Below are 21,736 nucleotides of genomic sequence, written 5' to 3' on the forward strand. Positions count from 1 at the left end.
TTTGCCAAAGAAGAAATGAAGTCCAAGAGGAGTGACTTGTCTGTGCTTTGACACCTGGCTAATGAAATCTTCAGTCTCTGACCTGACTCCCAATCTCCTTCTCTTTCCATCAACTACTAATGCCTCTACCACAGGGTACCAAGGTACGACGTGTTTTCTCCCAGAATGCATGCCAGGTGCTTCTTACATATCATTTTGTTTCATCTTCATAACAATTATTTAAGGCCAATTATCATCCCATTCTTTATGTGAGGAAATGGAGGCCAGAGGCACAGCAAGTCGATAGGATTTGAACCTATGACCATCTGATCCAAAGCACATACTCCTCCCATTACACCACCCTGCCTCAGATCTGCCAAAAAGGTACTTTCATAAGGGAAAACACTTAGGTGGTTCTTTGCTTATTTCAGGCAGTATTATCAATGCTTTAACTGTTTTCACATTTGTAACAATCCCAGGAGGCAGATATTATCATCAAGAACATCCTCATTTACAGATAAGGATATTGAGGCACAGAGAACTTAAGCAATTTGTCCAGGGTCACACAACTAATAAATGGTGGGACCAGGATTTGAACCCAGGCAGCTGACTCCAGAGTCCAAACTCATACCCACTACACTTTATTGCTGTGAACAAAGCTCATGCATATATCTATCTGATATGTATGTACATGCATGTTTATCATTTATATACACAATATAACTGTATCGTCATCTATGGCTTTTATTTGCTTATTTAGATTGCAGGGTATTTTCTTCCCTACGAGTACGATTCTGCTACACCACTGTTCCAAGTTGATTTCTTCTCCCAACTGCAGGGACCCGGGTGTTCTATACGTTCAGCACAATGTGATTAATAATTTTTTTTTCAATACCTAAAAAAAAAAAAAGAACATTTCTTTTCAATCCTGGAAAAAAATTATTTTTAACAAGACTGGAAGGAACCAGCTGCCAAGAAGCCCCGGGACTCTGGGCCTCCTGCTCTCTCTTCTCTTCTTTCTTTACACCTCTCAGCCCTTTCTTTGTTTGAGGGGATGTTTCTGCTTCAGGCTTGACTGCCTCCTGCCCCCTGCCTGCCACTTCTGGTATTCATGCAAAAGTCATTCTCAAGCTCTGGACAAAAGCTCCTTGTCCCCTGGGCTCTGAATCTCCTTGTCACATACTCTCTGTGTTTCCAGGTACCCAAGACTCTGGGTCCTGGGTCTGTCCTGCCAGAGCATAAAGGCCCTGGGCTCAGTGGACCTTGACTCAGGACGTAACAGCTGGGAGTGCAGGAGCCAGTGTGTTCATCCCTATGGATTCCTCAACTTGGGGAAAGGATGGGAGACTCCTTAGAGAAATGGCTCTGTTTCTGTGCTCCAGCACCCCGAGGTGTTACAACACGCTTTTCTTCCCGCACTGAACTGAAAATCTGTCGCGTGCAACTGTTTCTTTGTAAGTCAAACTTTGCTTCCTATCTCAACGCCACACACACACACACACACACACACACACACACACACGAAAAGAATTAGGAAAATGCTTAATGTTGTAAGTGCTTGAAGTCAGAAACAAGAGAGGCATTGCCAAGGCGCTTCCTGGCGCGGTGCATGCGCAGGTGATTAAGGCACTGTTTAGGGAGGAACTGAGGTCTGGTGGACAAACATGGAGTTCTAACCACAGCCCAGTTATTAGTCCACAGGAAACATCCTGTTACTATTATAAAGATGAAGTGCTACTTTTTTTTTTTTTTTTAAAGAACTTTCTAAAAGTCTTCCTTTCCATTCTGATTCAGTTCAAGTCTGTGAGGCAGGAAGGTCTCAGGGCAGCCATGCCTGCAACATTAGCTAATCAGACTCCCAAGAAACATTCCATTCTGCTTAGGAGGGCTTTGGAGAATGGTTTGCTCATGGTGGCTTTTAAAATAAACTGAGGGTTGCCAGGCTGAATGGACTCCCTGCGGGGCTAGTGACCTGGTTCCAGGCTGGTGCCCAGCAGGCTTGCCCCCTGGTGGGATGGTGGATGTATCATTAAACATAGTTGCTCTGCCCGTTCCCCTTTCTCTGTGGATGAAATAGAAAGTCTTATGGCCTCCGTCCCTTCCCATTTAAGATTGGGGAAACTGAGGCCCAGGAGAGTAATAATAAAAGTAACAGTAATAGCCCATACATAATGCCCTTTATATTAGCTTACCTTAAGCATCAAGGGGAGGGACACCCTGGCATAGTGGCAAGAAAGATCTGGTTTCGGATCCTGGTTTTGCCACTCTGAAGCTGTGTGACCTTGTGTAAGTAACTAAACCTCTCTGAGACTCAGTTTCCTGGTTTGTAAAACATTGATAATGATACCTATTCCGCAGGGTTGTTGCATGGAGTAGAAATAATGGATGTAATGGATGTAAGTAGTGCCTGGCACCTAGTAAGGACCTGATCAGCGGTCTTTATTATTATTTAGGGACACAATGCAGGCCAGCCATTGGATAAATAATGTTTTCCAACCCTGCTTGACAGCAAGAATTACTCAAGGAACTGGTTGGAAACAGATTCCCAGGCCTCATCCCCTGCAGTCTGTGGAGAGGCATGGGAATCTATAGTGTAACAAGTTACCAGGTGATTCCTATCAGGCAGTTCTGGAAGACATCCAGGAATCCACTGCTCTAACCTATTGGTTTGGCTCTTTTGTTCTCTCTGCACCTGGCCCCATATTCAGTAAAACTTTAGCTTTTGCTTGAAGGTAGACATGATTAAAAGGTCAACTATCATTATATACTCTCAAAGAGAATGTGCCTTGAACTTTGCACAGTAGATTTATCCCTGAAAAGCTGTTTGCAAATGGAATTTGGTTGTGTGTGTGTGTGTGTGTGTGTGAGAGAGAGAGAGAGAGAGAGAGAGGAAGGAAGGGAGAGAGAACAGGCATATATCTAATGCCTTAGTTTGCTATTCAAGGGAACGCATTCAATTCAACTACATAGATATTATTTGCGGGGATAAAGAAGGTGTAGGAACTGTCTTCATGGGGCGCACTTAGAGTCCATTGAGGAAGATGGTCAGATAAACAGGCAGTTACAACACTGTGGTTGACATGAGGTTAGCACAGGGAACTATGAGAGCGTGGAGGGAGAAGTACCCCCAACTCAGGGCTGGGGCATCTGGGAAGTTCTAGGGGAAGTGACATCTGAAGAGGAGACCTATATAATGGGCTCTAGTCTCAAATCCTTTTGCAAAGCCAATGATCCTTCCTTAACGTATCCATGCGGAAAACTGAACTTTCACGCCATGGTAAGCCTGGGGGCATGGGTGCCACCACCCCACCGCACAGATGTTGAGTTCCCGCTAAGGGCAAGACACGCAGTGAAATGCTGCAGGGCAGCAAAGGTGACAGAGGCCCAATTCCTGCCCTCAGGGAGTCGACACCACGCCTCCTCAGGATTCATTTCATTTCTCGTGTAGGTCACCAATCCAGTGTGATCTGTTTATGACTGAACAGGTAGTTATTATTTAGGTCTTAACTCCCTCTACTGAAAAGGAGTGTTTACTCCCTCTCATCACCATGTGGCAGGGAAATCCCATTCTAACAAACACGTAAACGTGGGCATACAATTTACCCAGGAGAAGACCAAAGTGCCTGCTGGAGTTCACAGCGCCGTTCGCAAGATACAAGTCATGAAGCTGTGGAGGCCTGGATGGATCTCGAGGGTCTGCAGAGTCCGTATCTGGGGCAGTCTCCAGACGTGGCAGCTCCCGGAGTAAGTCAAGCTCCGCTTCCCTCTGGGCCTCATGGACACGACTGCCTTTCAAACCACCTTTCTCTGCCCCCAGAAGGGAAAGCGGTCGGGATTCCTTGTGCATTATGATAATCACATCGTGTGTAAGCACAAGGTGGCAAGGGGTTTAGGTCGGCAGGTGGGGTCCTCATTCCGACTGTGCTTGTCTGCGTGTTCAGTCTGGTAGGAGCTGCTTGGACCTTTTAAGTGGAGGTGTGTTCCCATCTTGCAGGTGGGAAACCTGAGGCACAGGAGGTGTCTGGAGGCTGCGTCTGGGGCTTTGCACCCTGCTGCCCACACACCCTGGCCCAGACTCGTGATTCAAAATCTCCCCTGAACGCCAACCCTCCCCCCCAACCTCCCATTCCCTGCATCTCCAAAGAACAAGCCTAAAGCATCTGCCTCCTGTTTTTTTTTTTTTTTTTTTTTTTTGCCAAGTTGCTCCCACTTCCTGAGACCCTGCCCCCCACTATCTGCCTGGTGAAATTCAACCCATCCTTCAAAGCCCAGCTCAGGTGTCACTTCTCCTCCTGGCTGGAATTCATCTCTCCCTCCCTGGCACTCCTTGGTTTGGCCCTTTCTCTCATTACTTCTCCTAGGGCAACAGGCTTAGCCTCCTTCCTAGACCCTCAGTTCTGTCCTCCGTGCACGCGCGTAGTAGTAACAGCTCAGTTCTCCTGAACCCCTTTGAGCTGGCGGTCTTCTTTGATGAGGTGATGAAAGCTGCCAGACGAGCAAGCGCTGACTGAGGCCCATTATGTGTCAGGCTGGGTGTTTAGGACTCTTCTGCCCATTATCTCAGGTAATGGCCAGTCAAGTCTCTCTAGACGGGTACCAGTATCATCTCCACTCCACAGAGGAGTGGGGAGGCCCAGAGAGGTGAAATGCCTCCTCGGAGGTCACACAGCTAGTACTACCAGTAAAGCTCGGCTTACCATATGCCGGAGCTGGGGTCCTAATCCCTGGACCCACTGCAGGGTCGCCTCTCTGCCTCCCTGCCCCGGGGAATGGGGGCGGGGAGAACACAACACACAGCGCGTCTCCTACAATTTAGGGGTTCATTCACCCTCAAGCGCACCCACCCGCCAGGTCTAGCAGGCCTGCGCCGGGTCGTTGTGTATAGGCAGGCCTGGCTGAGCCCTCGGCAGGGATCTCGGCCAACATCTGGGGACCCAAACCCCGGGCCACGGAGCGGGGCCGGGGCTGGGGCGCCTGTACCGAGGGGTGCGGGCTCGCGGCGCGAGAGGCGCGGAGCCGGTCCCGGGTCCCGAGTCCCAGGAATGCGGGAGGGCTGGGCGGAGAGGGCGGGCACGGCGGGGGCGCTTCCTCTGCCCGCCGGAGGGGAGCCGCCAGGGCGCGCGCGGGGCGCGCCGCCGCCCCCTCCCCGCCGCCCGGCCGGCTGGGCGGGGGCGGGGGCTGCAGCGGGAGGGCGGCGAGGGGCCGCGGTGCTCGGCAGCCGCCTGGCCGGCCGGGCGGGAGGAAGCGATGAATATTCAGAGGGGGAGGGGGAAGGGAGGGGGCTGAGCGCTCGCCGCGGCTCCCTGCAGCCGGAGCCGCATGACGCGCGGAGGAGGCAGCGGGAGCCGCCGGAGCCGCAGCAGCCGGGATCAGGGCGCCGCGCGCGGGGGGTGGGCGCCTCTTGCTCCGCCCCACGAAGCCCCTGCGCGCCCAGGGACGCGTCCCCCCCGCGGCAGCCGCGCCAGGCTCCGCCGTGTGGCCGCCGCCGCCGCCGCCGCCGCCGCTGCCATGTCCCCGGGGAAGCCCGGGGCGGGCGGAGCGGGGACTAGGCGGACGGGCTGGAGGAGGAGGAGGAGGAGGCGGCGGCTGGAGGCGGCGACGAGGGCGCCCGGGCTCGGGCGCACGGCGGGGCCCGACTCGCGCGTCCCGGGCACGTTCCAGGGCGCGCGGGGCATGAAGCGGGCGGCGCGGGAGGCGCGGCCGCCTCCGCGCTCGCCGGGGCTGCGCTGGGCGCTGCCGCCGCTGCTGCTGCTGTTGCGCCTGGGCCAGGTGAGCGGCCGGGTGGGCCCGGGCGGGGTGTGTGTGTGGGGGGGTGGGGGGTGGGGGGAGAGCACGGAGGGTGGGGGCGGGACTGGCATCCCTTGCACCTGCCCGGGTGTGCCCTGCCTGCGGGGTTCGCGGGAGGTGGCGAGGGGCCCGAGAGCTCGGAGCCCCCCTCCTGGAGGGGGTTCGCCGGAACCCAGCCGGCCTCGCGCGCCGGCGACCGAGCCCCTGCCCCGGCTGCCCGGTCCCGGCGGGGGCGCGGCGGGACCCGGGGTCCGGGGTGCCCGTGGCCTCCCGTGGAAGCCCCCGCGCGGGCTCCAGGCCGTCTCTGGCCCGGCCCTTCCCGGAGCTGGTCACATCTGGCCGGCGCGGGCCCGGCTCGCCCGCCCGCGGCGGCCGGAGGGGGCGTGTTTGCGAAGGGCTCGCGTCGCGGAGCGGGGCCGGCCTGGCCGAGCGCGGCCGACCTCCGACCCGGCCCGCAGGGGCCCGAGGGGCCGGGCCGGAGGGCAGCGGCGGCGGCCCCGGGGGAGCCCGGGCAGGGCCGGGCTTGGGGCCGCGGGGCGGTGGGCGAGGCGCGGGGGCCTCGCGGCCGAGGGCACCGCTTCTGGGGAAAGTCTCCAGCCCCGGCGGAGGTGGCCACTCGCAAGCGTTCGTCAAGGCGACGGTCCCCCTTCCCGGGGAAGCCGCTGGCTTCCCTGGGCGTTGAAGTCGTGCTTTGTGGGCGCAGGCTCTCCCTCCCCACCGCCCTGTTTTCTAGCTTCGCTTTTCAGATAATGCTGTGCCTGGCATTTTGGCGGCCGACCTTTCTGAAAGCGCCGTTTCCCCTTCAGAGTATTCCCACTGGGGGCGAGGCAGGGCAGCTGGGAGACATTCCCATGTCACAGATAGGGAACTTAAGGGGGGGAGAAGTGAAAGAGCAGAATCACCCAGCCCTGGCGCGGGAGCTGAGCTAGCAGGTTGGTCCTCACAGCCTTCCAGGAGCCTGCTAGGGTCTCGCACCCGCGGCCGAAAGTGGCCTGGCGAGACCCCTGTTGTGCATTTTGTTAATGAAAGTCTTGCTTGTTTTATACAAACGATGGCTCTGGGGAGATGATGCTTGAAGCCTGGGAGATGAGTTATTGGCTAAGGATGGAGCCTGGTTTCAGGGAAAAGTTTTCAGGCACAAATACAGGACTGTCTGACAGCAAAAACACAGCCTTGGGGCAGCAAGGAGGCCTCGCAGGCAGGCTGAGAAGGGAGTTGAGGCCTGGGGGTTCCAGCAACTCTCAGCACCCAAGGAGTTGCTCATGTCCCCTCCCAGTTTTCCTCAGTAGACTTTGGAAAGGACAGTGTGGCCTCCTGCAGAGAATACTGGGTTAGGCGTCAGAAGAATCAGCTCCGAGGGCCGGGCTTCAGGGCTGGGCATGCTCTTTTTAACAGCATTTGTAGGGTGGGTTCACACCACCTGCCCCAAGAATTGTCTGAGGAGCTTGCACTGGCCAATGTCTGAAACAGCTTTGTAAACCTTAAAGGGTGTCCAGATGGCGGTGTTACAGTAGGGTGAAGTGTGAATAGACTGTCTTCTTCCTGTCCCTTTAAGGAAATTCATGGACAGTAGTCCATGAATTACAAAAAAAAAAAAAAAAAAAAAAGCCTCATAATTGAAGATCTCTCGTACCAAAGTTCATACTAAAGAAATACTTGATCTTCATTTATTTTTAGTTTGACACATATATTTTGTATTATATTATTATTACTTTGTCCATAATGGTTACTATGCTTTGAATCAGTGAAACATTTCTTGGATGAATTTATTGCTTGCCCAGGCCTTCCTTGTATCTCAGTAGCACACTACCGCTCTCTGCGTGCCCCCGATTCAGATATTTCCTTCCTCTCCAGTGTGTTCTGTGGAAACTCAAGGGGACTCTTTCTATTTCTTGTTTTTGGATACATTATAAAATAGGAAATGTGAAAGGCTCTCTGAAAAAGCATTTTCACAATCCATAGTTGACAGTTCATTTTGATACTGAATATTTCAGGGCATTTGGGGGCCAGACCAGACTTTCAAGACAGCTCACACCCTTCATTTTTTTACATGAGAATATTGAGGCTGAGGTTACCTGGCAAGAGTGTGGAGGAGACTGGATGGGCATCTGCATTGCCTAGTATTTTCACGGTGACTTTTTTTTTTTTTTTGCCATGTTTTCACTTTGCGGTTACTTTTCACAGTAGCACAGCCCTACCCCACCGAGTACTCCCAAAACTGTGGATGTAAATTGAACCTTTCAAGGTTGAAACATATTTGAGATCGGAAGTCATGTTTGAGATTTCTGAATTTTGCGCATTTAGGAAATGTGGGTGAAGGTATCAGTCTACCTCCCTAACATTTGATTGGTTTTCTGAGGCTTGGATGGTGTGTGTGTGTGTGTTAAATGGCGTCAACAGTAACAGGTTAAAAAAAATGGGCAACTCTTGGAAAAGGCACAGCTCTGTTTGTGAATTAATGAGGATGGGTGTGGAGGCTGGAAAGCAGAGAGATGCTGGAAGATTCGGTGCTTAGTAGGGCTGGAAAAGCCATTTTGACCCTGGCATCTCATTCCCCTTCTCCAAGACAGGAAGGACGGTCAGAGATGATTCCAGCACGAGGACTGTGCTGGTTGCAACGTCTGACTCCACCCATTCTCGTAGCATTTTTGCACACTAATTTTGGTTTATGTGTATGTTTTAGACAAGGTGACAAAGCAGTTTCCCCCCAACCTTGCCTCCTTTTCTTGGGAAATATAGCCCTGACAGAGTCTTTAAGAAATAGGTTGGTAGTGGAGCTGCTTTAAAATGGGGGAAAAAAAAAAGCTGGTGACCGATAGCTGTTTTGTTGGTCTTACAGTGTTTGGGATTTGCTTTTTCTTTGCTTTTTAGTTTCCTGGTGAGTAAGAAGTGTTTGTGTCTATTATCAATAATAGCTAATCCTTAAGCCTGCTTACCTGCCTGCTTCATCTGGACTACAAAAAAATGTTTTGACTCCTCCTTAAGTTGCTTGTTAAATTCTCATACGGGTGACTTTAAATATTTTTGTTTTGCTTCAGAACAACGGCGGAGGAACTGAGCGATGATGTTTTGTTTGCAGATGGTTTAAGAAAACAGAGCGGACTGGTTTATGGTTAGACTGTGACTTTGAGTTGATTTCAGGTTGAGCCCTACAATAAAGACAACCACGGATACCCAAGCTTTCCTGAGCAGAGACAATCCTGGCTCCTGTGTGAGCAACATTGGTCAGCAAAGAGGTCATTTAGCTCCTAAAAGTAATCCTTGCTTGGGGTTGAGGCCGAGGGAGAGTTGCTGAGTGGCTGTGGGCCTGGGTTTAGCCAGCACATCATCTGCAATTACTTCTTCGTCCATTCACTGCTTGGCCAAGGGAATTATTTTGAGTGCAGTGTAAGAGGCAATTTTCTGTGTGTTTCCTTTTTAACCTAGTGCCGCTGGTAATACTATAATTAATGGGCAACATCGTATGTGCCAAGGGTTTGGATGCATTAAGTCATTTGACCATTTCAGAAATACTAAAAGGTAGGTGCTGTTTTATCTGAGAGAGAACTGAGGCTGGAACTCACCAATGATTCATAACCAGTATGTGGTAGAACCGGGTCTGATGTCTCCACCGCCCCAGTTCACTGTCCTGTGCTGAACAAAGCCGTGTGTTTTAGAGAAGGTCTTCAGTGTGCAGCTAAGAGATGGGGTGATGGATTTTCGGGGATGAAGAACAGGCTTGTGGGCCCTGAACCCTGATGGGGCAGGGAGTCACTGTGGCTTCTCTGAATCCTACTATAGGATCTGCTCCGTCTGTGCCACTGACAACCCAGGTGCCTCTTTCCTGCTCCTGTTGCTTTGAGACCCTGAGTCTTAGTGGAGACGGGGTCTGGAGGGGAAAGACCTGGGTTCGGGTCTTTGCTCTGCCAGTTCGTAGCTGCATAAACTTGGGCAAAGTCCCTCAAGCTCTGTGACTCCTCATGTCCTTATCTGGAAAATGGGACTGACACTTCCTGTTTCACTGGGCAGTTGAGAGGATCAAATATGATAGAAGAGGAACTGCTGTGTAAAATCGGAGGCACGATTCGATTGCTGGCTGTGGCTGCTGCTGTTATTTGGGGACAAGTGGGGCTTCACATCATTAGTTCATATAACAAATACCTATCAAGCGTTTCTCACAGAGTGGCACCTGCGGGCATGCAAGATGAACTTAGCACATTTTTTTTTTTTTTTAACTATTAAGAATGATTTATTTTAGGGGATGTTAGTGGAAAAAAATAGTTGTGTATCAAGTCCATGATTTTATTTATTTTATATTTAAAAAATTAAAAAAAAATTTAAAAAACGTTTCTTTATTTATTTTGAGAGAGGGAGGGAGGGAGAGAACCCCAAGCAGGCTCCATGCTGTCTTCGTGGAGCCCGATGCAGGGCTTGAACTCGCGAACCGTGAGATCATGACCTGAGGTGAAACCAAGGATTGAACGCTTAACCGACTGAGTCAGCCAGGTGCCCCTCAGGTCCATGATTTTATAGGTAGACTGAGACTAAATGGAGTGTCATGGTATATAAATTTGCTTAAATTTAATAAAAAGCTGATCCAAAGGAAAATATTGGGTGAATAATTATGTAAGGATGGTATGGTTATGGCAGACTTGTAAAGGTGAAACATTGCTTAAGTTTGGGAGATACTGGGTGTGCAGCAGGCACTGAGTGGAGGCCTGTGGGTAAGAAAGGGAGCCTGTCTTCATGACTTACAGGATTTGGGAGTGAGACATTACTCTGATCACCCCCAGCTAACCAGTGACAGTTGTGATGTAGGCTGTGTGTGTGATGTCCTTGTTGTTCTCCACACGTTCCCCCCCCCCCCCCCGCCCCCAGCTTCTACAGGGATGAGTCGGGCAGGGATCTACATCGAGATCCCTGGAGGTGGCAGATATATCAGACCAGAGAAGTCCACAGCAACTTTGCCACCACCTTGTGTGGCTTTCCAGTGGCTTCTCTGGTGACACCTATGGGGACAGGAGCCGTAGGAAATTTGTTATTACTTCCTTATTAGTGATAGCTGTGGTCTTCCCATTGTCTTAGAATTTCCATGGCATGTAAATGCCCGGGTGGAGGGCTGGTGGTATTGAGACAGAGGATAGGGGGCATTTTGAAAGCAAAGTAGTGTCAGCTCCCACAGAAGGTCTAATTTTAAACATGCAAATAATTTTCAGTTCCACTTTTCCTTCTTCCTGTTAGAGGAAAGCTGTACCCTGTTGCCTTTTCTGAGTTTCGAGCAGACAATGTCGTCATTATGCCCCAAACTATCTCCTTCTCCAGGGCAGGAATGGGTGGTGGTTTTCTGGGTGCCTGTGCTGGGCCCCAGCCCAGTGTTAGTTCATGGCTTCTGAGTAAATAAGTGAGTGACTATTAAAACATAGTACCAACGTGGAGTCTATATAACACAGTGGTTCTTAATCTTCCTGCAGAGGGGGAGGTATTAAGACCCTTACAGAGTAAGTAAAAGGGAAGCTTCCTTTCCACAAAAGGAATGTACGTATTTGCAATTTTGTATCCAATGTCAGGGGTTTCATAGGCTCTTCAAAATAGCCTATGAATCTCAGGTTAAAAACTCTCCAATGTAAAACTGTATACTGTTAGAAAAATACTAGTCTTTTTCAAAGATAACCACTGTGGGCATCCTTGATTTCCTTCGGGGGGGGGGGGAATGTTTCTTTGTATTGTATGCAAGTATCTGTATTCATCTTTTAAAAAAATTACATTAAAGAAAACTTTATGTATACATTGTATTCTACTTAGCCTTTCAATTTACCTTGTTGTCTTAGAGGTCATTTAATACCTGCTTTAACTCATTCTTTTAAATGACTGTCTGGGATTCTGATGTGTGAATTTACCACGATTTATTAGACCATTCCCGTATCAATAGACACTTTAATTGTTTTTGCACCCCCCCCATCTCTTATAAATCATGCTTCCGAGACTGTCTTTGGTACACATTTCTTGTCACTTTCGCAACGATGTCCATACATTTCTAATTTTAGGGTTGCTGTGTTAGAGGGTACATGCATTTAAAATATGAGAGCTATTGTTAAGCTCTCCTATAAAAACATTGCCCCAGTTTATACCTGCATCCATAGGTGTGAGAATTGTGGGTTGTTTAATTTTTATTTTTTAATTTTTTTAAGATTAAACAAATTTTAAATAGTCTCTACACCCAACATGGGACTCTGACTGACAATCCCAATATCAAGAGTCGCATGCTTTACTGAGTGAGCCAACCAGGTGCCGTGAAAATTGTTAAATGTTTAAATCTGAGAGGCGAGAAGTTGTATCCTGACTTTTACTTATATCTTTATTTGAGTTAGTTGAATATTTTTTCTTATGTTTTGGGGTGTCTGCATTCCTTCCTTCCTTTTCTTTTCTGTTAACTCCTGGTTCGTTAAAAAAAAAAAAAGATTGCTATTTTGTTATTGATTTGTATAAGCTCTTTGGAAATTAAAGAAGTTCGTCCTTCGGTTCTGATTTGTGTTGGAAATACGTGTGTTTTCCAACTATTTTAGATGTGGCCCTTGTTCCTTAGTGACTCAGGGATAGATGAGATCCCTGGGTGGTGAGGAGAATATGAAGCGTGGAACCAGACTGCCTGATTGCAATCCTGGCCTCCCACCTGACTAGCTGTGACCTTGGGTGGCGCCTAACCTTTCTGACCCTCGGTGTTTACATTTCTAAAGTGCTAATAATAATGGTAGTAGTGCTGCTCACACAGGGTAGTTGGATAAGTTGAGACTGCGTTATTATTGTTAAAGTTCCTTGTATAAATGGATACAGAATTAGGAGAACAGTATTTAACAACGGGGCACCTGCCTGGCTCAGCCGGCGGGGCTTGTGACTCTTAATCTCGGGGCTGTGAGTTCCAGCCCCACGTTAGGTGTAGAGATTACTTAAAAATAAAATCTAAAAAAAAGAAAAAAAAGAAACAATATTTAATGAAAAATTTCCGTTTACTTAAGAGTTAGATTTAACACATTTTTGTAAATGTTTATTTATTTTTGAGAGAGAGACAAGAGTGTGAGCTGGGGAGAGCAGAAGGAGAAAGACACAGAATCCAAAGCAGGCTCCAGGCTCTGAGCTGTCAGTACAAAACCTGATGTGGGGCTCGAACCCATGACCTGTGAGATCACCACCTGAGCTGAAGTCGGATGCCTAGACGACTGAGCCACCCAGGTGCCCCAAGAGATTTAAAAAAAAAAAATTTTTTTTTTAATGTTTTATTTATTTTTGAGACAGAGACAGAGCATGAGCAGGGGAGGGGCAGAGAAAGAGGGAGACACAGAATCTGAAGCAGGCTCTGGGCTCTAAGCTGTCAGCACAGAGCCTGACGCGGGGCTCGAACTCACGGACCGCGAGATCATGACCTGAGCTGCAGTCGGACGCTCAACCGACTGAACCACCCAGGCGCCCCAAGAGTTAGATTTTAGAGTTAGGGCACAAGGCCATAATTTTGACTTTTCAAAATTGTGCTACAAAGTCTTCAAATTGGATTTAAGAGATTAAATCTGCAATGGAATGTATACTTACCCACACATACACGTATGTGGAGCAGTGTAGGCTTTCCTGATAGCACAATTTAAATTATATTTCTCTTTTGACGGTGCATATAATTGAATTATAGATTAAATGACCGCGAGATATGACTGGAGAGTGGCGAATGTGGTCCTGGGCCCAGAGGGGCACAGGAATATTGACCATGTCCCTTAGAAAGACAGAGTCCTCCTTGCACTGACTTGAGTATTTCTCTGTGACCTGGCTGGCTCTAACTGTGGCTGCCCTGATCTCTGGGTACATTTTCTGTAAGGACAAGAGGAGCTATTTAATGCCACCAACTGAAAGTTTAAATTTGTTTTTTTTAATGTTTACTTCTTTTTGAGTGAGCGAGTGAGAGAGGGAGAGACAGAGAGAGACAGAGACAGAGACAGTGTAAGCCAGGAAGGGGCAGAGAGAGAGGGAGACACAGAATCTGAGGCAGGCTCTGGGCTCTGAGCAGTCAGCACAGAGCCTGACGCAGGCCTCGAACCCACACACCGTGAGATCATGACCTGAGCCATCCAGATGCCCCCACTGAAAGTTTAAAGACACAATCCTTGGCTCTAATTGCGGGAGATGGGAGACCAAGAGAGTCTGTGCTGACTGCCACCAGTTTCTATGGCAGCAAGGTGATTCTGCATTTCCTGCTGCTGGCTGAACTGGTTACCTTCTCTTCATGTCCTTATGTCATGGGAGTTCTTTCTTCCCCGCTGAGAGTGGACCAGGCTGACGGTCCTGTCCCCAAGGCCTGGAGAAGGAGAGCTGCGGGGAGGTGGTTGTGGGTATGCAGGGAGATTGCTACCCAGAGCTTAGTGCACTGGCTTTGGAGTCAGACAGACCGGACTCCTCCGATTCCCAGCCAGGTGACCTTGGGCCAACAATTCTGATGCCCGGAGCCTCCCTTGTTCTCATCGGGAAAATGGGGACAGCAAAGATACCTACCAAATAGAGTTGTGGTGGAAGACTGACCGGATCCAAATAACAAGTTCTTAGCATGAAATAAACCTTCCAAAGATGTTGGCTGTTGTTTTATTATCGTAATTTGTTGAGGTACGGGCATAATTTAGTACTTAAAAAGACTTAAAAATTGTTTTTACCTTATAGTTTAGAAAGCCCTTTGGCATATATGAGCTCATTCAACCCTCGAAACATTCCTGTGAGTTTGTCATTGTAATTTATGTCGTGGCTCGGTCTGTCCCTAGGTGGCTTGTCCAACCCAGGTGGCATCTGTCTTTGCACAGATGTAGCCTAGTTGTAGTGTAGTGTAGTGTAGCCTAGTTGTAAAAGCCAGTCAAATATATAATTAGCTTACAAGAGGCGAATTGGGCGGTTGGGTCCCCTGGTTTGGTTCATACATACTTATTAGGTTGAACCATATGAAATGACTGTTTCTGGTCCTTTGAATATTGGTAATTGTATATGATTCCCCCTAATATAATCCAGAACATTTGTAGAAGTTTGGAAAACCAAAACATAGATGTATCTGCTGTAAAACAGCGTGTTTACATCTGTGGGTCATAAAACCAATTTAAGTTATGAGCGGCATGAAAAAGCGATGGGCTAGAAAATATCAGGGTTTACCGCACGTAGAAAAGGTAAGTATTGTGTCGTGAAACTTGTTTCAGTTATGTAGACTTTGTGTGTCTTCGTACTGAATTACACAGAAAGTGGATTTCTTTTTCTTTTCTTTTTTTAAGATTTTATTTTTAAGTGATCTCCACACCCCAGGTGGGGCTCGAACTCACAACCCCGAGATCAAGAGTCACATGCTCTACCTACTGAGCCAGCCAGGCGCCCTGAAAATTAATTTCTTATTGTGGCTTTAGGCATTGTCCCAAAAAACTGGAAGCTACTGTCATAGGGGATTGAGCGGCAGAAGATGTGGGGGTGAAGGTGGCTTCTGTTTCCAGAGACAATGGAACACCAGTATGAAGTCCCCAATTATGCATTGTAAGTGCCCCCATATGTAGCTGAAGACTGTCTTGCAGTGGCCGGTACAGGAAGGACCAGCTTCCAGGGAGGTGCATAGGAAGGGAGCAGGTCCACTGAAAGCTGAGGAGGCCTACTCTTAAGTAGCTGCCCTTCTGGAAACTTCAGAGGGACCACTTCTGAAGAACACTTGTGTAGAACAAGCCTTTGGCGATGCTTTGTGTTCTTTGGGTCAGGGGTTAGGTAGAGAGCTGACACTGCCTCTTGTGTTGTGTGCTTTGGAAGAGAACTTGGGAGTCTCAGGTGGTCTGATGTTCTGAGGGATCATCACCCAGCTGGTGGGGAGTGGGGGACTCACCCTTGGCCCTGCCTGGCCTTCCAGCCCAGAATGTTTACCTCCAGGTTGTGCTGGCCTCACTCCTCTCATGCTGATCCTCTGGGGGCCCGTAGCCTCCAGTTGGCTCGAGGGTCCTGATCCAGAGCTGGTTGGTTCAGTTCTGACGTAAGTTAGTACTGGTTGTTGTTGTTTTTAATATATACAAATTGGAGATATAGATAAATAAAAGAAGAAAGCAAAATTACCTGTAATCTCCACTTCGTAAACTATTTTGATGGGTGATCCTTGTCTTTATTTATATTTTCTCCTTCCTTCCTTCCTTCCTTCCTTCCTTCCTTCCTTCCTTCCTCTCTCTCTCTCTCTCTCTCTCTCTCTCTCTCTTTCTCTCCCCCCTCCCCTTCCATCCTAAAATAGGACTACCTGCCACACGTGTTTTGTGACTTTCATTTTTCGTGTCTGTATGTGTGTTAGGACCGGGGGCAGAAGCATCCCTAGGGGGACCCCAGAAATCTACAGCATAAACATGAGGCTTTCTCCTGGAGGATCACTGTTACTCAGTGGAAAGTGTTTTGAAACAAATAGGGACACAGTATAGATTAGATACCAAATATGCATCCAGAATGTTTTCGGTGAATGCAAGAGACCACAAAGACATCTCCAGTTCCTGGGGGTGTGAGTCCACTCTCTTCTGAGTTCTCGGGGGCAGTTTGTGGCAGTTTGTGAAGCAGTGACAATGTGTGGCAAACATTTTCCCCTGCCAGTAGATGTTCTCTTGTGTAACCTCAGCTGTTGCATCCTGCATTATACAGAGGTCCTGGATCTCATTTCTCCTGTGATTAATCTTCTAGTGTGTTTTTTTTTAACATTTTTTTTTTTTTTTTTGCCACAATCAACACTATTCAGATGATTCTGTGATTAAATCTCTGAACCCATCTCTGATGATTGTCTTCGGATGAATTGAGATAATAAAAATAACAATAGCAGCTACCACAGGTTGAATATTGTGGATTACTGTTAGCACATTTTACCTATTATGTAATCCTATGATGTGGGTCCAGGGAGGGAAACTGAGGCCCGGAGAGTTACGATCTGGTTCATGGCCACACATCTCAACCAGCTAGCTGTGGGCTTCTTTGGGAGCACAAGAGGGGAGCCAGACAGTATTACCTACATGAGCGAGGCCATGTCTGAGACTCCTGCATGGACAGCTGGACTTGAGGGCCATTCCCAAAGGTAGCAAGGCCATCTTCTGTGGGAAGGGTGTTGCCTAGAGTCATGCTGTGGCAGAAGTAAAATGCTTCCAAAAGCCACAAAAGATAAGGGTATCTTTGCTATAGATATGTGATAAAGGCTTCCTGAAACTTTGGGGCCTTGGCTCCAATCAAATGAATGACATGTCTTGGCCTTCCTGTTGTGAATGTATTTGGGTTTTGTAGAAGCTGAATTTGGGCATGGGTGACCTGGCTTCAGAGTGTCCCGTAAGAAGAGGAGCACGGCCTTTGGTATCAGCAGAAGCGTGGATCCAAATCCACGCTCTTGTCCTACACCATGCGCCCCTGCTGTCTCCCCAGGTGCTTATGCTTCTTGGAACCCGTTGTGTCATCTGGAAAGTGACAGTGGTTGCCAGGCCATGAGTTATTAGGGATAATTGGGGAAGGTGTATAAGGCACCCCGTCCAGTTTATGGTGTTCAGTAGGTACTTAATTTTCCACTTTCGATATACCCCTCTTTATTAACACAGTGTCTCCTGGGGATGCAGTTGCCATGTGCCCAAGGTTGGAGGAGAACTTCTCTGAAGGTGTTCAACTTTTCCTTTGAGGGGGGGAGAGAGGGAGAAAGAGGGAGAGAGAGAGAGAGAGGAGAGAGAGAATCCAAGCAGGCTCCGTGATGTGCTTGAACCCATGAGACTGTGAGATCGTGACCCGAACCGAAATCAAGAGTCAGAGGCTTAACCGACGGAGCCACCCAGGTGCCCCTGAAGGTGTTCAATTTTTATGAACCTTGATGCCTTGATGCCTTGAGTGTTGTTATCTAAAGTGGCACCAAATCCTACTGCCTGAAGAGAAACTGTAGGAGATGTAGGCATAAGAGCTCTTCCTTAAGACGTGTTGGCCTGTCTGAGGATTGCCCTGCTAGACTCTGAACCACAACTGTCTCTAGGAAAGAATAATGTTAGTTAAGCTACAGCAGGAGAGCATGTGTGCGCGTGCGCACGAGATCACATACAACCAAGTGAGCCTTTCCTGTAGGCGAATAATTGTCCTGCTTGCCATTTCTCTCTGCTGGCGGGGCCATCCCAGTTCATTAATTCGTCCTCCGGGAACCATTTACGAAGCACTAGCCACATCTTTCAGATCTAGAGCTTGCCAGCCTAGCTCATCTCTCTTATGTCGCAATACACCTGCTGCGTATAGCTTGGCCTCATCACCAAATGCCCATCTTCTGACTTCATGCCTCGACCCATTTCTCCAGCTCATCTCATCCTGCAAACTACTTTCCCTGAAACCCCCTCTTTCCTTGTTCTCTGATCCTGCGTTCTCATTAGAGTTTAGACTTGATACTGAAATGGTTTTCGTAGTTCAGATCGGGGCTTCTCTAAAATCATTGATAACCTCGAATTTAGCTTCCTGGTATCTGGTTGCTGGGAGTTTGTTCCTGTGATTGTGGACATCAGACAACATGAAGTCACCTTTGTTGATAGTCTCACTCTGGGCTCGTTCATGGGACCGAGTATAGTGCAGGGGTTAAAACCTGGCTTTGGAGCCAAATGCCTGGATGGGAATTCCTTGTTTCACTTTGATTATGCTCATACCTTTCTGTGCCTCAGTTTTCTCAACTATAAAATAGTGGTGATAACGTGACTCTGCTCTAAGGTTGTTACAGGAAGTATGTAAAATAAGTATGTATCACAAAGAATTGTATAGCACACAAATTAAACATTAAAAAAGGGAGGAGAGACGTATTGGGGGAGGGGTAAGACTCAGACCCTCAGCCTCTGCCTGACCACTGAGTTGGCCAGCAGTCTTGATTTCTTTTGGGAGACGTGCACATAGCACTTAGCCTTTGCTGGCCCCTGGAGTCTGGTCTTTAGGCTTTGCAACTGTCCCAACACTGTGGTTGGGGTGAGGGTGGGTGGGGACTTCTTTTCCTTTAGCCCAGGATTTTTCAGCCTCAGCACTATGGATCCTTGGGGCCCCGTTAGTTGTTTTAGGGACTGTCCTGTGTGTGGTAGGATGTTCAGTGGCATCCCTGCCTCTGCTCGATGCCAGAACCCCCACCCCCTCCACTTGTGATAATGAAAAATGTCTCCAGACACTGCCAGATGTCCCCCGAGGGGGAAAGCGTCCTGGTTGAGAGCCACTGCTTTAGGCAATGCCTGTTGGGAAGGAAAGGTATAGATTGCCTGCACCTGGCAGTCTCAGTAGTGGGGACCCGCCCTTCTTCCATTTTCCATGTGACGCTGGTGGTAACTGACTTCCTCTTCCCAGTGAGACAGTAGCTATAAACTAAGCACAGTGTTTACAGATGCTGCAAACAGCCAGGTTGCTCAAGACAGGCCTCGCATCTGAGTCCCTGCTTGTTTTAGGGATGCTGTGGTAGAGCAAGCACTGCCCTAGGGGTCTTGGCACCTGGGCGTTGATTCCCATGCAACATTTCTCCCTGTGTTCGCAGCCTCAGTTTCCTCCTCTGCAAAATGGGGATAACTGACATTATTCTCCTTCTCTCCAGGGTGGGAAAGGAAGCCAGTGTTAATGCGGTGTGTGTGGGGCCAAGGTCTGCTGTTGGGGATGTGAAGTTGAGGGAAGGGCCCAGATGCGCCAAGTTCCACAGAAGAGATAGACCCAGTCAAAGCGAGATCCCATGACAAAGAGATTGGCTGCCAAGTTCCCCCTCCCACTAGCTCCCTGGAGCAGTTTTCAGCTTCTAGAGTGTTTAGAGAGGCCCCAGGGCTGTCCCAGCCGAGGCAGGGAGACCTGCAGAAATGAGCTGGAGGAGGAACCCAGGAAACCCACTTGAACTTGATGGTGCTGCCAGCCAGCAGCGAGGAGGGTTGGCTTTCTGAACACTCGCTGTGCACCAGCTTTTCAGGAAAACATCACTTTGTGAAGGCGAACAAGTGCCCCCAGCTCAGTGCTGGTCAGACCTGATCTGGACATACTGTTGTCTGGGGCGCCATTTTCTTAAATTAAAAAAAAATTTTTTTTTAAATGTTTATTAAAAAAAATTTTTTTTAATGTTTTTTATTTTTGAGAGAGAGAGAGAGAGAGAGAGAGAGAGACAGAGTGCGAGTGGGGGAGGGGCAGAGAGAGAGGGAGACACAGAATCGGAAGCAGGCTCCAGGCTCTAGGCTCTAAGCTGTCAACACAGAGCCCGACGTGGGACTGGAACTCACAGACCGTGAGATCATGACCTGAGCTGAAGTCGGACGCTCAACCAACTGAGCCACCCAGGTGCCCCACGATAAAAATTTTTTTTTTTTTTTAAATTTTTTTTTGCAACATTTATTTATTTTTGGGACAGAGAGAGACAGAGCATGAACGGGGGAGGGGCAGAGAGAGAGGGAGACACAGAATCGGAAACAGGCTCCAGGCTCTGAGCCATCAGCCCAGAGCCCGACGCGGGGCTCGAACTCACGGACCGCGAGATCGTGACCTGGCTGAAGTCGGACACTTAACCGACTGCGCCACCCAGGTGCCCCCAAAAATTTTAAAAGAAGATATCCATCCCCTCATTAATTCCCTAACATTTAACTTTAAATCTGACCTCTACCTCTGACTGCCTGGCTCATATCTACTTGCCCCCTGGACATCTTCACTCAAATATGTATGTAATAAGCAAATTAAATTTTTGAAAATGTTTTATTTATTTTTGAGAGAGAGTGAGACAGAATGTGAGCAGGAGAGCGGCAGAGAGAGAGAGGGAGACACAGAATCGGAAGCAGGCTCCAGGCTCTGAGCTGTCAGCACAGAGCCCGACGCGGGGCTCAAACTCATGAACCATGAATTCATGACCTGAGTCGAAGGCGGACACTCAACCGACTGAGCCACTCAGGCGCCCCTGGGGCTCCATTTTTGTTCACCCAGATTCCAGCCAGTTATTCTGAGATGTCCTCAGTGCTCTCATACCCTGTGTGCTGGACCCCACTTCATCCTTCAAATGACCTTGTCCGTTTTAGAAGGGAGGCACCAAGAGATGAAGGGACTTGCCCAGGGCCAGGGCCAGGGATGCGGCTGTTCACGATCTCGCTTCCACTGCTTTGTGACCAACAGCAGCACAGTGCTTTTAAAGGCCCGAATTTTCTCATGTGCCAAATGGGGATAATAAATGCTTCAGACGATTGTGATCAAGATTCCACAAGAAAATGTACAGAGAGTGTCCCACAAATGCCAGCTGCTGTCCTTATTATTGTTGGAGCTATCAGTGATAGCACTGGTGATCACTTTGATGAGCCTTTCCAGGAACAGCCCTGGCTGGCCCCGGAGTCTGTCTCAGGCCCTGTTTGGGGGTGCAGCTGCCTGGGGCAGGATGCCACCTGGGGAGGACAAAGAGTCTGAGAGTCAGGGAATAAAGCAAAACCTGCCCTCAGGGATGGAACGTGTGATCTCACAGTCTGGCCTCCGACCAGCTGAGCTCATTGCCATGCAACTTGGTAGTTAATCATTACTAGTAAGAAGATAAAAAGGATCAGTGCCTCAAAGAAACGTCAGAGTGAGAAAGGACCTCTGGGGACATTAGGCCAGGGAAGACAAATGGGTTCCAGTTTGTGTCCATCTTCAAGTGACTGATAGTGGCTGCTCAGGGTCCTGCGTGTGGAAGGGAGTGTTAGACCACTGGGGTTGGGCTAGCTCAGCAGGAGAGTGTGCTGGGATCGATTAGTGATGTCTGCCGTGGCCACAAGAAAGGCAAGGGGCTGCGTACCCGCTGTTTTATTTGCCCTTGCCCTCCGAGGCTTAAGACTTGCTCACTGGAGGGTCACCCAGCAAGTCTTCAAACCACAAAAATCTCTTTGGAAAAGGTGTCTTTGGTGTCTGGTTCTTGAGTTTCATCTCTGAGAAAGTGATCTTTGTTTGTGCTCAGCAAAGAGGAACTTGCTGTCCCAGAAGGCAGCACGTTCTGTTTTTGGGCACTTCTCCCAGT

General features: G+C 48.9%; 1 protein-coding gene across 3 annotated transcripts in view; it reads left to right on the top strand.

Annotated features, from left to right (window-relative positions):
- Positions 1–3,214: 3,214 nt before the first annotated feature.
- Positions 3,215–21,736, top strand: part of PTPRJ (protein tyrosine phosphatase receptor type J) — a 173,347-nt gene continuing 154,825 nt past the window's right edge. For all 3 annotated transcript variants that reach the window (XM_047071633.1, XM_047071634.1, XM_047071635.1), the window contains exons 1-2: positions 3,215–3,256; positions 3,587–3,723. In XM_047071633.1, the coding sequence (XP_046927589.1) occupies positions 3,229–3,256; positions 3,587–3,723 (165 nt within the window). In that variant the 5' untranslated portion in view covers positions 3,215–3,228. The remainder of the gene's footprint in view (positions 3,257–3,586; positions 3,724–21,736) is intronic.

Source organism: Lynx rufus, unplaced genomic scaffold (genome assembly GCF_022079265.1).
Source record: "Lynx rufus isolate CCGP_SWC_20201006 ecotype Redwood Valley unplaced genomic scaffold, mLynRuf1.p SCAF_9, whole genome shotgun sequence".
NCBI lineage: Eukaryota > Metazoa > Chordata > Mammalia > Carnivora > Felidae > Lynx > Lynx rufus.